The sequence below is a fragment of the Pelodiscus sinensis genome, chromosome 7 (genome assembly GCF_049634645.1).
Source record: "Pelodiscus sinensis isolate JC-2024 chromosome 7, ASM4963464v1, whole genome shotgun sequence".
Taxonomy (NCBI): Eukaryota; Metazoa; Chordata; order Testudines; family Trionychidae; genus Pelodiscus; species Pelodiscus sinensis.
In genome coordinates, this window is record NC_134717.1 from 56,637,110 (window position 1) to 56,653,496 (window position 16,387).

The 16,387-nt window shown below is 48.6% G+C and overlaps 1 protein-coding gene across 4 annotated transcripts in view; it reads right to left on the bottom strand.

The window, feature by feature from the left end:
* CDK15 (cyclin dependent kinase 15) overlaps nucleotides 1–16,387 on the bottom strand; it is an 87,552-nt gene that overhangs the window by 37,890 nt on the left and 33,275 nt on the right. For all 4 annotated transcript variants that reach the window (XM_075933865.1, XM_075933863.1, XM_075933864.1 and 1 more), the window contains exon 9: nucleotides 5,001–5,094. In XM_075933865.1, the coding sequence (XP_075789980.1) occupies nucleotides 5,001–5,094 (94 nt within the window). The remainder of the gene's footprint in view (nucleotides 1–5,000; nucleotides 5,095–16,387) is intronic.

A 16,387-nucleotide genomic window follows, 5' to 3' on the forward strand; every position in this document is an offset into this window, starting at 1 on the left:
CTGCCCTAGACGGCCACTTTCCTGTGCCTAGTGCGGAGATCGTGGACGAGGTCCACGATGTCCGCACTAGCCCAGGAAGGTGCCCGCCTCTTGCGGTCCAGGGCAAGCTCCCAGGAGCCGCCAGCCTGGTCCCGGGAAAAGGGGGTGGGCTGGGGGACATCGGGTGGGTGGCTCTGTGCCGTGCCAGGTGCAGGGTCTGCTGGCTGGGTGCTGGCAGGCTTGCACCTGGCACGGGCACCGTAGCCAGCCCGTGCCCCTTTAAGGGGTCCGGGGCCGGGAGGAGTGCATAGAGTTTCCCTGGTGTTGGCCAGAGTGGCCACCAGGGAAACCTGGGGAGGGCTAGCCTCCCACTAGTTCGAATTAAGGGGCTACACACTCCTTAAATCGAACTAGTAAGTTCGAACTAGGCTTAATCCTTGTAAAATGAGGCTTTCCTAGTTCGAACTAAGCGCTCCGCTAGTTCGATTCAAATTCGAACTAGCGGAGCGCTAGTGTAGCGGCTATGAATGTTAGTTCGAACTAATGTCCGTTAGTTCGAACTAACATTGTAGTGTAGATATACCCATACAGACAGCAAGTACCAAGAATGGTCATTGCGTGGGGTGTGCATTTTTCACCTGTATTTTAGAAACAATAATAGGGTTATGATGAAAATTCCTATAATCTGCAAGATGGGCAGAACAGCTAGGGTGAGTGGTCTGGATGTGGATGAGGATACATTATTTGTTAAATAGCAAATTTATAACACAACTAGGACATGTTATATCTACCTAATGGCTCAGCGCAAACCCCAAATCTGCATACTCCTAAATTATGTGTTTATGGGGGGTGGGGAGAGACATTTTTAATCTGAACCTGAATTCAAAATTTTTCAGTGGGCTCTTATCTAACAAGCCACATCAGAACTTTGAGTCTGAAATCCTTGAAATGCACAGTGATGGGCTCCGTAGTCCTAATTCCATAGATAATCCCTATTCAGCAGAGTGCTTAAGGATGTACTTAAGTGTAAATATGTGCTTAAGTTCCTTGCTGAGCAGGGAGAAATTAAACTTCATGCTTAAATGCTTTGCTGAACTGGAGTGTGAATGAGGCAAGGTCTCAGTATTATAGCATCAATTATGCAATTTAATTAGAAGTTATAAATATGTTTTTGAGTCTGCTCTTTAAAAGTTGGGGTAGTTGCAAACTATGACATTTGGGTCCAGGGTTTAATTTCCAGAGATGTGTATCTAGGGCTTTGTTTTGAATTTTACCCCTCAATGATCAATGAATAGACCCAGGCTACTTATATTTGACTGATATGAACATGCCCCTGCAATCACTATACTCTTTACAAGTCCTTTCTACGTTCTTTGAAGCTAGCTATAACAAATCTCTGGCTTAAGTTATCAAACATTTTTTATGGAAAACAAGGAGCCTGAACTTAGCATTAGTAAGTCAAAATTGCTCAAGGCGTCTTTTCTTTCTAGAGTGACTATCACTGTGCAGCATCACTACATGTGATACAAGGACGGCAACATTTTTGTTCCAGTTAGCATGGCACATGACATGACTGAACAGGATGGTTTTTCTCCTGAGTACCTTAACCTCTTGTCTGAAACAAATTACTTGCCATTGTCTAAAATCAACCTGATTGAATCCTTCTCCCTTAAAAATAGCCACAAAACTTGCAAGTGTCTAAATATAAAACATCCTTTGATTGTCACACTCATTGTAGGATTCACTCAATTTTAGCCTTAAAAAATAAAATGTTAAACCCTACGCCAGTAAAGATACGGTAACCCTGAATTATTCCCTCCCCATAGTCTTCTGCCCTTCAATCAGCTGCACCAACACGAGAATGAAGAAGCAAAATAATTTTGCATGTGCTGAATCCAACAGAGAGCTACTTATTCAATGTAAAAACTGTCCAAAGCATTTTATTTCTCCATGTCACACAGTCCTACTGAATGCTATAGACAAAAAACTGTCTAACATAAGAACATAAATAAACTTAAAAAACAACAAATGGTCTGGTAGCACTAGACCATTCATTGTTTTTTAAGTTTATTCTGTACAGACTAACTTGGCTACCCCCTGAAGCATAAGAACATAAGAACGGCCATACTGGGTCAGACCAACGGTCCGTCTAGCCCAGTATCTTGTCTGCTGACAGTGGCCAATACCAGATGCCCCAGAGGAAGGGAACATGTGACGGGGCTGTGGGTACGGCGGCAGCAGCAGCCACAGAGTTCCCCGAGTCCCGCACTCCCAAAAGCCCCAACGAGGCTTTTTCCGGGGAAGGCACAGCCTCTCGGCGGCCGTGCTCCACTTATTCTGATGCCGCCCCCGGGAGTGGCGTAGGGACACACGCTGACGTCAGGGGGATAACGAAAGGGGCTGGGGCCTACCCCCGAGAGCAGTGGGGAGTACAAAAGAGGGCCAGACGGGCCCAGGAGAGGAAGCAGGAGAGGAAACAGGAGATAGAGTGACAGGGGCGACTGAAGGAGGAGCGGAGGCTGTCAGTTGGAGGAGCTGGAAACGGGAAAGGCCGGAGGGTCACCGGGAGACTGGCTAGTTGGGCAACGCAACGGAGGGAAGGAAGTGACCCAGGACTGAGCATTGGAGCCGACAGGCTGCTCGAGGGTTGGCGAGTTACGGCGGCTGCCCCACCAACCGGACACGGAGTTACATCCCTGTCCTTAGGGTCCTGGGTCAGGACCTGGAGTGAGGGTGGACCCAGGTCCCCCTCCTTTCCGTCAGGCAGCAGAAGCCCTATTGACGGGGTTAACTCAGGGCACTTAATGACTGGTAGTGTCTAGTCAGGACATAAGTAAGGACTGGGACATGGAAAGAAGGGAGCACTCAGGTGGGAGACCACGCCTTTAACCCCAATGATGACATGCTATAAATCTGAGGGGAGGCCCAGATCATGACAGAACACAACAGGTAATCCTCATGTGATCCCTCCCCTGTCACCCATTTCCAGACAAACAGAGGCTAGGGACACCATTCCTACCCATCCTGGCTAATAACTATTGATGACCTATCCTCCATGAATCTATCTAGCTCTTTTTTGAACCCTGTTAAAGTCCTAGCCTTCACCACATCCTCTGGCAAGGAGTTCCACAGGTTGACCATCTACAGTTTCACTAAACACATTGGTGTTGATTACGTATAAACAGCTTCAAACTGAGACAAGTACCCAGACGTAGGCTGATGATTTTTAAAAGTGACTCATGATGTCGGTAACCTTCTTTTTGGGTAAAATGAGACATTTGAAAGGACCTGATTTTAGAAATACCAAGCACGTAGACTCAAAATATTATTTAAAGCATCCCAAGTTGGACACTCAATAGTCATTAGTCAGTTCTGAAAATGTTGATGCATACTCGTCTTTCCGATATAAATGTGTAACAACATCAAACCTTCTGTGTAATGGATTAACTGTTTCTTGGCTCTTAGACCTTCCTTTCTGATTATTAAATATTATTTCTGTCTTTTGTTGTATAAATTATTAACCCATCTAGGGTTGCCAGATGGTTTAACCAAAAATACCGAACACTCCTGCCCCCCTCCGGTGCCAACTTTCCACTGGGCCGGAGAGTGCTCACTGTTCAATCCCCAGCTCTGCCGTAGGCACTTCCCCGCTAGGATTCTGCCACTTCCTACCCTCCTCCACTGAGCCTGTCACACCCATGCTTCCCCCCTTTGGTGTCTCCCGCCGAGAGAGAGCTGATCCAAATGGGCAGGAGGAAAAGGAGGAGGCGGCACTGACTGGTGAGACTGCCAGTGGGCGGGATGTGCTGAGAGTGGTGGTGGGGCTGGTGACATAGAACGGTTGCTCTTGGGCAACGTACATTGGGAAAGTCTGGCTCCTTCTCTGGTTTAGGTTGGCCAGCTTGATCTAGTCCAACCAGATGAAAATAAAAACTAGAATTTCTGAGAGGGTCTGTGATAGGGAGCGATGGCAGATCCTGTTGATTTTTCCGAATCCTCTTAATTATCCAGTAGTATTCAGTTCCATGAGGAGTGACGTGTATGGGTTAGTCCTTCAACTTACGCCCCTTTACAGACGTCAGTTATAGTATTGACATTAACAACCATGGGAATAGGAGTCCTGAGAGGACCAGGGAGGGATTCTTCTGTCAGCATACAGACCCGTACGCAGGGAATTCTGGGGGGGTGTAAATGTGGACCACGAGGGTGTGAATGCACCCTCCTCCCATGATCCCTCAAGTAAGTGATTTCCCCCAACCCCTACCCCAGGAGTGAGGCCCAGCCCTGCCCTTGGCCTTGCTCTTGGGGGGAGGAATCAGCTCCAGCCTTCCCCCGGCCAGTCAGAGCACAGGAGAGGGAGGCTGGGCGGTGTGCCACTCCTGCCTTCCTCTGACCAGCCAGAGCATGCTTACTTGGGGGACTGTAGAGAGGGTGCACTCACCCTGCATTCAGGCCTGGCATAAGTAATCCACCTCCTCAAAAGACAGTCACTAGGTCAACTGAAGAATTCTTCCATTTACCTGATGCTGTCCACATGGGAACCCAGGTCATTTTTGCTGGCAACCTAATTTTCTACTGTAGACCAACCCCAAATCTTGTTGTCATTTTTAGTGCAGCCGTCACAACTCAGCAGCATAAGCCGATTGGACAATGCTAGCACCTCTTGAAAGAGGACAATCCACTGTATGCCTTGGATAAATAAGAGTGTTAACTAGAGAGAACAGGACTTGCAGTAACTACATACCTTTTATGCCTCCTTCAGTTTGATGTCAGTGTAATTGGTTTTAAATTTTTGATGAGATGGCAAACCTCAAAGAAAAGTCATTCAGATGTACTCTAGTGTCTGTAGAAATGTTACCAAATATAAAATGGTTGATTGATAGGATATGGCTGTAAACTTAGCACATTGGACTGAGGATTCAAACCAAATTACGTCTCTTGTATAAAGCAGCCATGCTCAGGACTTAAAATTTAACAACCTTGGTATTTTCCTCTCAATTTCCTGGCTGTATTTTACTCACCGCCCAGATCTTCCCCAGCTGTTCCAGAGTCCCAGGAGCTGCTGGGAACATGGGCTGACCCTGGAGCATCTCAACCAATATACAGCCTGCAGCCCTGCAAAGAAAGGAAGACCAGTTCATTCAAGTAAGCAATGTCTATATATATATGTAGGTGAAAAAAGTCTATCCTCTGGCATGTTAGCCTATATGCTAATGTAACTCTGGTTAGGGTGGTATTATAGTCACGATCCCTGGCACTTACACAGTGATGTAGATAGGGCTTTTGACCACAGATCTGTCACGGCCCACCAAAGAAAGCATAGAAGACTGTATGCATTGAGAGAGTTCCCTTTCAGATATAATTAATTCCTCGCTGCAAAAATAAACCACAAACAACTAAACATAAACAATTTTCCAACGAGCATTCAGCCTAACTTACTTAAACGTGTAGGGTATCTCAGCAATACTGGCCAAAAAAATGATTGTGAAATCCCTATTTTCAAATAACTGGAAATATTAACCCTTCAGTGCTGACTCTTGGCTGGGAGGAACAGTTACCCAAAACGTGGGCTCAGTTGCTGTTGTTCTTTAACTTCATGTCATTCTTGTTGCAGACCAGGGTGTGTAGAAGGCCTGTTCTTCTGTATCCTTTACTGTTCCATCTGAGGATAAACTTCACTTATTGCATCTGTTTTGGTTCTTACTTTTTTTTCAGGCACTATTCTCCTTAGTTTCTGATACAAGTTGAACCTCTCTAGTCTGGCACCCTCGGGACCTGACTGGTGCCAAACCAGAGAATTTGCCAAACCATGGGAGGCTAATATTGTCTAGCAGCATTACCAACACTTCCACTGCTCACTGGGCTCCTAGAAGACATGTAGGGGTAAATTAGAGCTAATAAAGGAGAATGTTTGTAAGTTTGTACACTAATAACTTGGACACTATAAGAGCTACCGCAACCAAACTTTGCATAGGATAACCTTTCATCCAGGAGAAGGTTTTAAGGTACTTTTGGACCTGATTGGGCCTGAGCTCAAGCTGTAAAAATAAAAAAGTAACCCACCGCGCTGCGCTGTAGGGGCTGCCCCACCCACCCTAGGTCCCGTGCCTGCTGCCTGCAGCCCCCAGCGCCTTCTGGGACTCGCCCCTCCCGCCCGCGAGGTTACATAAGCGACCATCTTCCCCCCACCCCGCACCGGCACACAGTGCCCCAACCCCCACAACAGCTCAGGCACCCACCCTGCCCCCCATGGCACCTGCAGCCCCGGGCACGAGCTGGGGCGCCCCTCCCACATGTAACCTCCCCCCCCCGGGGATGATGCGGACCTATATTTTAATCCCTATACAAATCAGTGCAACTTTTCTACCATTGAAAAAAAGATAATGGACTTCTGTTTGTCTACATTTTGTTCCTCTAGTTTCCTGAGCAATGCTGGGAAACTCCAGCTAGTTAGAGCTAAATAACAGCACAGAACACTGAGACCCAGGAGTGTTGGCTGTAAACACACTTTATGGGACTGCAGGAAACTGGACCCCTGCGCTCTCCTGACTTTTAACATATGAAATGCATAGGTCAGTATGTGAGGTTGTGTTGCCCTCTTCTGCTTGGTCCAGACAGGATATGAATTCTTATATTACTGCTACAACTGCTAACAGCGATTCTCATTGTGCTCATATAGCAATGGCATAAGGACTGATTACACAATTTACGTAACTTTTTCTGATTGCTTTTTCTGAAGAGACTTTTCTGCCATTTGGCCCTGTCTAGACGGGGCCTCCTCTTTCGGCAGAGCCCTTATTCCTCATAGAATGGGGAATACAGGGCTCCCCGAAAGAGTGCGTTTGCTTTTCCGCAAAAAAAAGCGGAAGACCTAATGCGTTCCCTGGATGCAACGGAGTATCCCGGAAAAACCCGCCAGTCTAGACGTGCCCCTACAGTCTGACACTGATGCAATCCACTGATTTTGTTATACTAGTGTAAATCTACCAGCTCCAATAGTGTTACTCCTGATTTACAGTATTGTGAGAGGAGAATCAATCCTATGTATTTTTGGAACAAAAGGACCTGGAGTTCCTCCTCAGTTACAACTATGAAACGCTATGTGTAAATGGCTATTAGCTTTAACAACAACTGTAAAGTCTTACATGGATTCATATCAGGCCAAATTTATTTGCAGCCTCCAAGATGAGATACATAAAACTTTCTGCAGAGCCTGCTTGGATAAATATAAGTCAGATAGTGCTGCCAGGGCTGCTATCTTATTTTAGTATAAAGGCACAAGGTCAGGAGTGGCTCTAAGCCACGTCTTCACTAAATGGAAGGTCGATGCTGCCACGATCAATCTTCTGGAGTTTGATTTAGTGATTTAGACTTGCTAAATCGAACTTAGAGGGTGCCCCTGCCAGTGGCTGGTACACCTTCTTCTGCGAGGAGTAAGCTAAGCCAATGGGAGAATGCTGTGGAGACAGCAGGGAAACTCGAACCAAGGTACATCGATTCCAGCTATGTAATTAATGTAGCTGGAGTTACGTATCTTGATTCAACCTTCCCGTTTAGTGTAGACCTGGCTCAAATGGAGGAGTACTGTATTTCATCAAGATCAGAGCCAGGGTTTCTGTCCTGCTAGGAAGTTTGGACTTGCGAGTGACATAATAGGGTGTTACAAAACTGCTCACTGTCGTCTGACACAAGGGTCTAGAGCAATAGAGTTCCAGTCTGCACAGAAAAGAATATAGGATACAGAGATCTAGAGCTGCTAGGGTTTTCATTAGTGCAGAGATCCAGACAGGGGTTACAACTGGAAGTAGAACTCTACAAGTTTTTCCATGTTCAGTTAACATTTGCTGTGAATTACTTGAGGGCAAAAAGTTCAGACATTTGAAATCTAATGAAATATAATTGCCTCTTTCACTAACAGGCAAGCTGCCAAATTGGAGAGGGAACAACTTTTAGTTTGTTACAAATTCTTTGTCTGATATGTCCTCTCTTTTGTATTCATGGTGTATTGTCATTATCTGGGGAAGCCATTAAACCTGTGTCGTTAATAAAGACAAAACCATCCCAGCAGCAGCAGCAACTGTGCAGAAGAGAGGAATTGAAGACTTTCGTGTTTTCTTTGCTATGCTCAGCTGACAAGCTGCCCTAAATGCCTGCTTGCGTTTGTACTGATGGATCAGTGGCAATTATGTCTGTTTCCTTCTGAGGGCTCTTCAAAGGAAAAATAAAATTTTCATCACAGAAAAGATTAGACTCCTCTGCTATAACTGAGACATGGGAATTTTAGTTTATATGGCCACAAATACACCTTGTCTAGTGGCTAGAGCAGGATATTGGAAACCAGGTTGTTGGGGTTCTGTTTGCAGTTCTGCCACTAATTGGTTGTCTGACCTTGGACAAGTCTCAAAACCTCGCTGTGCCTCACTTTCTCCAGTGGTAAAACAGAAATATTAATGATCGTCATTGGAGTGTTGTGAAACGTAATTCCCTTTTTTAAAAAAGTATTTTATTATTTAATCTCCTTCCTGATGTGAGCAATTTATTTCAAGTTTGGAAACCCTGGCACAAAATAGTTTTTTTTCCCCGTTCCTCTTTTCTAAAATGTCTGAATTTTTATTTTCAAGACTCCCTGCCCCTCATATCGACAAGCTTCTTGAAAGAATTTCTGTTCTGTAGAGCTACCTTTGGACCAATCAGTGGAGATGAAGGGGTTTGTTGTCACACGATGGGAAAAACAAAGAGTTGGGATTAAACAGCAAATTCTTCCACACGAGAAAAGTGCAGTGGGGCATTTCACTACTCCATCAGAGATTATTCAATAGCTTGAGGGCATGAATCTCTTCTCACTTGCGTCAATTTGAAAGTAGAGGAATTCCACTTGTTTCACTAGGTTATCTTTGATTTAGTCTAGTGATAGAGGAGAATCAGAGTATGGCTCTTTTGCTAATCTCATGTGCTGTGATGTAAATCAAGAGTAACACTACTGAATCAATCGAGATGCACTGGTGTAAAATTGGGACCAGTGAGACTAACACAAAACCCAGTTCAGAGTACATTTTCTGACTTTTTTGGGTACTTCCTGGATTTTCCCTTCCACCAGCTATGATTCAACTTGAATAGACCTTTCCTCCAACCTAATATTAAGTAATATTAAATCCCTTACGGCAGGTCTATACTACAGGAGAAGGTCAGCTTACGGTACGCAAATCCAGCTACATAAATAATGTAGCCGGAGTCAGTGTACCTTAATCCGAGTTTCGGCACCATCCTTATTATGGAAGGTCAGTGGGAGAAATGCTCCTGTCGACTTCCCTTACTCCTTGAGACAGCGAGGAGTACCGGCATGGACGGGGGCACCCTCAGTGTTCAGTTTAGTGTGTCCCCACTAGATGCTCTAAATCGATTGCTAGAAGATCAATTGCCAGAGTGTCAATAATGAAGACAAGCCCTTAGTGAAATCTTTCAGGAAGGGGCTTACAGTTGTGATTTCAACAAGTTTCTGATAATGTTCTTGGGGCTGTAAAATAAGATACCAGTTGATTAAATGCAATGAGATATAAAATTTGATATTAGATTCTTCAATCCAAGTGGATGTTATCCGGGCAGGTTTAGACAATGCTGCCAAATCTGCAGCCCCAACATTTCTCAAGTCCCTGGGGACAGGTTTCAATGCTAGTGTGATACTTGCTGCTCTTGTTCCTGGCCTCTATCATGTGGGGTACAAGCTGTTGGTGTGGATCTCTGTGGTAATAAGAACTTGGGCCCTCCGGGGAGTCAGGATTTCTCTTTATTATGGCACTGAGCAGGGTAATTTGCAGGTTCCCCCTCATCCTGTTCAATGGGAAATCTCCATCCACTGCTCCCCTCATCTGCAATCACAGGTCCTAGTTCTGGATGCATTTCTTTTTGTCCTAAAACACCTTTCCACACTGGCAGAGAGAGCAGAGAAACTTGAGGCAGGAATGAGACGGTCCTAGCCAGAATCTAGGGCCTTGCAGGGGACAGATGCCCATCAGATGACCTCATAGCTGCATGAATATGCCCTGTGTGTGATGTTCCTGTAAAATTATATTGGGTACCAGGAGGGAAAGGGCTGAAAATAACATACAGAGCCAAGCTGGCAGGACTCGTGAAATCCGCGGCTGCTGAAAGCCAACGCTCTGCACGCATAATGAATTTTGGTCTTAAAAAAAATCCCTGATGTTCAGTGTAATCTTCCTGAAACATTCTGTTAGTCTCACTGAAGTCCCTTAATTGAATCTTCTAAGGTCTCGGAAAGATAGGGAGAAAAAGAGCAAGAGAAAGGATACAAAGAGATTAAAGAAGCTTTGCGAGTTAGTCGAAGAGCTAGTAAGCCTCCTTCTCTTCCTCTCCTAATCTATTCAAAGCTCTATTCACTACCCATGTGACTCCCCCTGACAGTCTTGCTGCCCACGCACATTATGGATGAGTTGCCATAATGTTTTTATTTTGTATAATTGGTTCCTTTAAACCAAGTCTTTATACTCACTGTCACATGGCCAAGGGCATTCTGACCCGACGTCATGTAAAGGGCCCTGTCCAAAAGCAGAGGGATTTTTCTTTTTTTCCCGACAGACAAATAACCTCTGTGTGAATGGACATTTTTTCCTACTAGATAAGAACTGAACTTAAAAAAGCGCAGCCTACATTAAGATAATAAATGACTCTTGTTAGTGGATGTCAGCAAATAGAGTTCACATACTTTCCATTCTCTCAACATGTCTTTCAGGAAGGCAAACACTCTGAAGGCTATTTTTATAAGGAGGTGTTATAACAAAGGTGCTGGGCTGGAATGGGGCGGAGTGGGTCTCAGAGGTCCTGCTGCTGTGCTCTGGGTGACAGAGAGAGCTGGATAAAATCTTTATAGACAAGTTCCTGTATCCTACTTGGTACATTAGGGCAAAATTATGCAACAGAGATCCTGGCTTTGCGCAGCAGGAACTCTAGGTTTGTATATTTAAAGGGAGATGTATATTTAAAAGGGGTGATCAGAGTTGTGGACTGGCCTCAAGCCTGTGAGGAGCATGAAGGCAGGCTGGTACCAGAAAGTGTCTGCCTAGGACCTCCCTAGGGTGCTGGAATCCCCCGGTGGAGTGTCCGTGACTCCACTCCAGCTCACCAGAGCTGCCCAGGCGGCTCTCCCTGACCCGACTCTGGCCGGGCGGTGGGGGAGGGAGGTCCTTGGAGCCACAGCCTGACCATGGTAATAGTCAATGGGCAGTCGTGGTAGCCTGGGTCCTGGGCGGTGGGCCTAGGGTGCAGGGACATTGGCCACGGGCTGCTTTCACCTCCACCCCAGGCAAGGGGGGGGCATGCTCTGGCCCCTGGCTTGGCTGAGGGCAGGGTGGGGTTGCCAACTCTCTAATCGCAGAAAAACAAACACTCTAGCCACACCCCTTCCTTGAGGCCACGCCTCCTGCCCTGCTCCTTCCCCAAGGCCCCATTCTCCACTCATTCCATGCCTCCTCCCTTGGTGACTTGCTGGTCCCCGTCCTCGCTCGCTTTCACTGGGGTGGGGGTTGGGGTGCGGGAGTGGGTGAGGGCTCTAACTGTGGGTGTGGGTTCCAGGGTGGGGCTAGAAGTGAGGACTTCAGGATGCAGGAGGGAGCTCTGGATTGGGGCAGGGGGGTTGGGATGCAGAAGGAAGTGAGGACTCTGGCTGGAAGTGCATGTGCTGGGGTGGGGCCAGGGCCAAAGGGTTGGGGTACAGGAGGGGGCTCCACATGGGTGGTGGGGCTGAGGGATTCAGAGTGCAGAAGGGGCTTATGCATTGATGCAAGGGGTTGGGGTGCAGGAGAGGGTGAGGGCTCCAGCTGGGGGTGTGGACTCTGGGGTGAAGCTGGAAATAATGGGTACAAGGTGTGGGCAGGCTCTGCGCTGGGGCAGGGGCTGGGGTGAAGGCTCTGGGGTGAGGCCAGGGATGAGGGGTTGGGGTGCAGAAAGGAGCTCTGGGTTTGGGAAGGTCAGAGTTGGGGTCAAGGGTAACCTTGGGCAGCTCCTGGCCCGTGGTGCAGAGGGTGTGAGGCAGGCCCCTGCCTGTCCTAGCTCCATGTTGTGCCTTGGAAGCAGCCAGCGGGTCCAGCTCATAGGCGTGGGGGCCAGGAGGGTTCGCATGCTGCTCACCCACAGGCACTGCCCCTGCAGCTCACATTGGCTGCGGTTCCTGGCCAATGGGAATGTGGAGCCGATGCTCAAGGCAAGGCCAGCACACGGCATCCCCCTGGACCCTCACATAGGGGCTGGACCTGCTGCCGCTTCTGGGGCATAGGGTGGAGCTAGGGCAGGTGTGGACTAACCTTGTAATGGCCCAGTCAGCGATGCTGACCGGTGCCGCTCCAGTCCCTTTTCGACCAAGAGCTCCGGGGGGGAAGCAGACATTTGGCAATAGACTGGTGGCTGCCACTGACAGCTGTTACAATGGACAAGCAGGTTCGGAACTAGTCCGAACTACCTAGTTCGAGCCCCGTGTAGCCGCTTTTAAAAATGGTGGGGTTTTAAAAATGGCGGCTCCCCGCTTATGCAAATGAAGCCCGGGAAATTCAAATCCCGGGCTTCATTTGCAAGTGCGGTATGCCTACATTACCCCGCTAGTTCGAACTAGCGGGGTAGTGTAGACATACCCCCAGTGCTTCTTGCAGATACTGTCAGCCTGTTAGGCTCCTGCCCAGCCCCCCTGGCCCAATGAGGTTTTGTCCTTGCAGAGCTGTCCAGCTCTGTAAAGAAGGACACAACGCCAGGCAGAGAACCAGTCATACCAAAGCGATGGCCTTACAAGATAATAGCTGGCACCTGAAGAAGGAGCAAAACAGAGGAGTAGTTTACACAGCTGTGTAAATATATAGACCATGGGACTTTTAAACTGCGGAGTGTGTATAAGGCAAGGATTGGTAGTGTCACAGAAATAAAGATAATCCCAAATATCCTTCCAACTCCAAACCCATCTAGATGGCCAAAGCAGTGTTTTATTATCAAAGGTCAAATGTATTTGTGGTGCCATTCTACTAGGGTCTGTCTACACTACAAAGTTAATTCGAAATAACAGTAGTTATTTCGAATTAACTTTAATAGCGTCTACACAGGCAAACTGCTATTTCGAAATAAATTCGAAATAGTGGAGCCCTTATTTCGAATTAGGTAAACCTCATTTTACAAAGAGTAACATCAAATTCTAAATAGCTATTTCGAATTAAGTGCTGTGTAGACACTTAATTCGAAATAGGGGGCCTCCAGCCCTTCCCAGGGAGCCCTGGTGGCCACTCTGGGCACAACCAAGAAAGCTTACTCTCCTCTCCCCCAGCCCGGAGACATTAAAGGGGTAGACCCTGGCCACAGTGCCTGTGCCAACTCCAAGTCTGCCAGCCCAGAGCCAGCAGAGGCCACCAGGGTCCCTGACCCAGTGGCCCCAAAACATGAGCCAGCAAGACACTGGCAACCAGCCCTTCACCGCTCCCAGGAGCGGTCTGCCAGCTCCCAGGAGCCTGCCAAGGGCCGGAGAAGGTGGGCGCCTTCCTGGTCCAGGGTGGAGAAAATGCACCTTATTCAGGTTTGGGGGGGGGGGATGCCCCCAACATCCATGATCTCCGCACTAGATGGAGGAATGTGGCTGTCTATGGCAGGATAGCTGCCAGCCTGGCCACCAAAGGCCACATGTGAACCCAGGAGCTGGTTATCATGAAAGTCAGGTTGGTCCGGCGAGACCCCCAACCCTGAGCCCTGAGCTTCCCCTCCCCCTTCTTTCCCTTGCTTCCCCCTTCCAGCTCCCTCCTCCCAGGTTTCCCCCTCCCCTCTCCCATCCTCGCTCTTCCGCTCTCCCACCTCCTTTTCCCAGTCTCCCCAAAGGTTCATCCCCCGCCCCAGTTTTGTTCAATAAACCCAGTTTCTATTTTTGAACATACGTGTCTTTTATTTGACATCAGGAAGGGGGGCTGGGGAGGGGTAAGTGGAAGGACGTGAGGGAACAATGGGGCACTAGCCTCCGGTGGGGAGGTTCTGAGGGCTTCTCGGGGTGGATGCTCTCTCTCAGGGCCTCGTGGATCCTGACAGTCCCCCGATGGACCCCCTGGATGGCAGCCTGCAGCAAGTGCAGCCGGGCTGATGGCAACGACCCCACAAGAGGCACCGGTGTGCCCAGAGGCAGCTCTGGCTCCATGTGGCCGAGTGCTGTGGTGTCCCGAGTGTGGGCTCTCAGGGCACTCCAAGACAGGACTGCTTTGCTGTCCCTCATCGAGGTAGACAAGCAAGCGGGGAACCCTGAGAACTGTCTGTCCGGGGTGGGAGTAGGGTCCTTTTAAGCACAGAGCTCTGTTAGCCTCAGGCAGCAGCCCCACACACTAAGTCCTAACCTGATGCCCTGCCGGCACTGGTTCTGGCCAGCCTTAACTTCGGTTCAGGGTCCACTCAGTGTGGACGTGCTATTTCGAAATAGCAAAAAGCTATTTCAAAATAGGTTTTGTATATAGATGCATTATTTTGAATTAGCTTAATTAGAATTAACTATTTTGAATTAAGTTAATTCGAAATAGCACTGTAGTGCAGACATACCCCAAGGTATTAGGACTCCAGAAAATAGTGTTTCCAGAATGACACACAGCCTCGGCCAATCAGAATCCTCCAGAATAATACACATTTGCAGTAGCCAAAGACGTGAAAATGCTTTATGAATTTTAGTGAACTGAGACACATGACACTTCAGGGAAGTATATAGGGGTACGTCTACACTACAGCGCTAATTCGAACTAACTTAGTTCGAATTAGTTAATTCGAACTAAGCTAATTCGAACTAACGCGTCTAGAACTAAAAACTAGTTCGAATTAGCGTTTTGCTAATTCGAACTAGCAAGTCCACATTGAGTGGACTCTGAACAGGGCTTAAGGATGGCCGGAAGCAGTGCCGGCAGGGCATCAGAGGAGGACTTAGAGCGTGGAGATGCTGTCTCAGGCTAGCCGAGGGCTGCGCTTAAAGGGTCCTGACCCCCACCCCGGACAGACAGTTCTCAGGGGTGCCCCGCTTGAAAACCAGTCGTGGCTTGGATTGCCCGGAGTACCCACACTGGGCACATCACACCACTCGGCCATCAGCCCGGCTGCACTTGCCGCAGGCTGCCATCTGGGGAGAGGGGGCAATCGGGGGGCTGCAGGAGAGCTTCCACCCCCAGAAGCCCGCAGAGCCAGCCCAGTCCTCCCCATCGGGGGCTCGTACCCCATTCCTCCCTCACCTCCTTCCACTTACCCTTCCCTAGCCCCCCTTCTTATTGATGTACAAAATAAAGATAACGTTTCTTCCAACATTGACTCTGTCTTTATTGAACAAAACTGGGGGAGACTGGGAAAAGGAGGTGGGAGAGGGGAAGAGAAAGGCTGGGAGAGGGGAGGGCAAGTAACATGATCAGGGGTTGGGAACAGGTCCCAGATGAAGAGAGGCTACAGAGACTGGGACTGTTCAGCTTAGAAAAGAGGAGACGGAGCGGGGACAGGATAGAGGTCTCTAAAAGCAGGGGTTGGGTGGAAAGGGTGCATTCAGAAAAGTTCTTCATTAGTTCCCATAAAGAAGGACTAGAGGACACCAGAGGAAAGGAATGGGTAGCAGGCTTCAAACTAGTAAGAGAAAGTTGTTCTTCACAAAGCAAATAGTTAACCTGCGGAACTCCTTGATACAGGAGGCTGTGAAGGCTACAACTAGAACACAGTTTAAAGGGAAGTGAGATCAAGTCATGGAGGTTGGGTCCATGGAGTAGTCTTAGCCAGGGGGTAGGAGTGGTGTCCCTGCCCAAGGTTTGTGGAAGGCTGGAGAGGGATGGCACGAGACAAATGGCTTGGTCACTGTCTCCAGTCCATCCCCTCCAGGGTCCCTAGGGTTGGCCGCTGTCGGCAGACAGGCTACTGGGCTAGATGGACCTTTGGTCTGACCCAGGACGGCCATTGTAAGCTCAGGGCTCAGGGTCGGGGGTCTCAGTTGACCCCCTTGATTTTTATGCACACCTGCTCCTGGGTGGCCAGGCTGGCAGCTCTCCTGCCCTAGACGGCCACTTTCCTGTGCCTAGTGCAGAGATCGTGGAAGAGGTCCACGATGTCCGCACTAGCCCAGGAAGGTGCCCGCCTCTTGCGGTCCAGGGCAAGCTCCCGGGAGCCGCCAGCCTGGTCCCGGGAAGAGGGGGTGGGCTGGGGGACATCGGGTGGGTGGTTCTGTGCCGTGCCAGGTGCAGGGTCTGCTGGCTGGGTGCTGGTAGGCTTGCACCTGGCACGAGCACCGTAGCCAGCCCGTGCCCCTTTAAGCGGTCCGGGGCCGGGAGGGGGGCATAGAGTTTCCCTGGTGTTGGCCAGAGTGGCCACCAGGGAAACCTGGAGGGCTAGCCTCCCACTAGTTCGAATTAAGGGGCTACACACCCCTTAA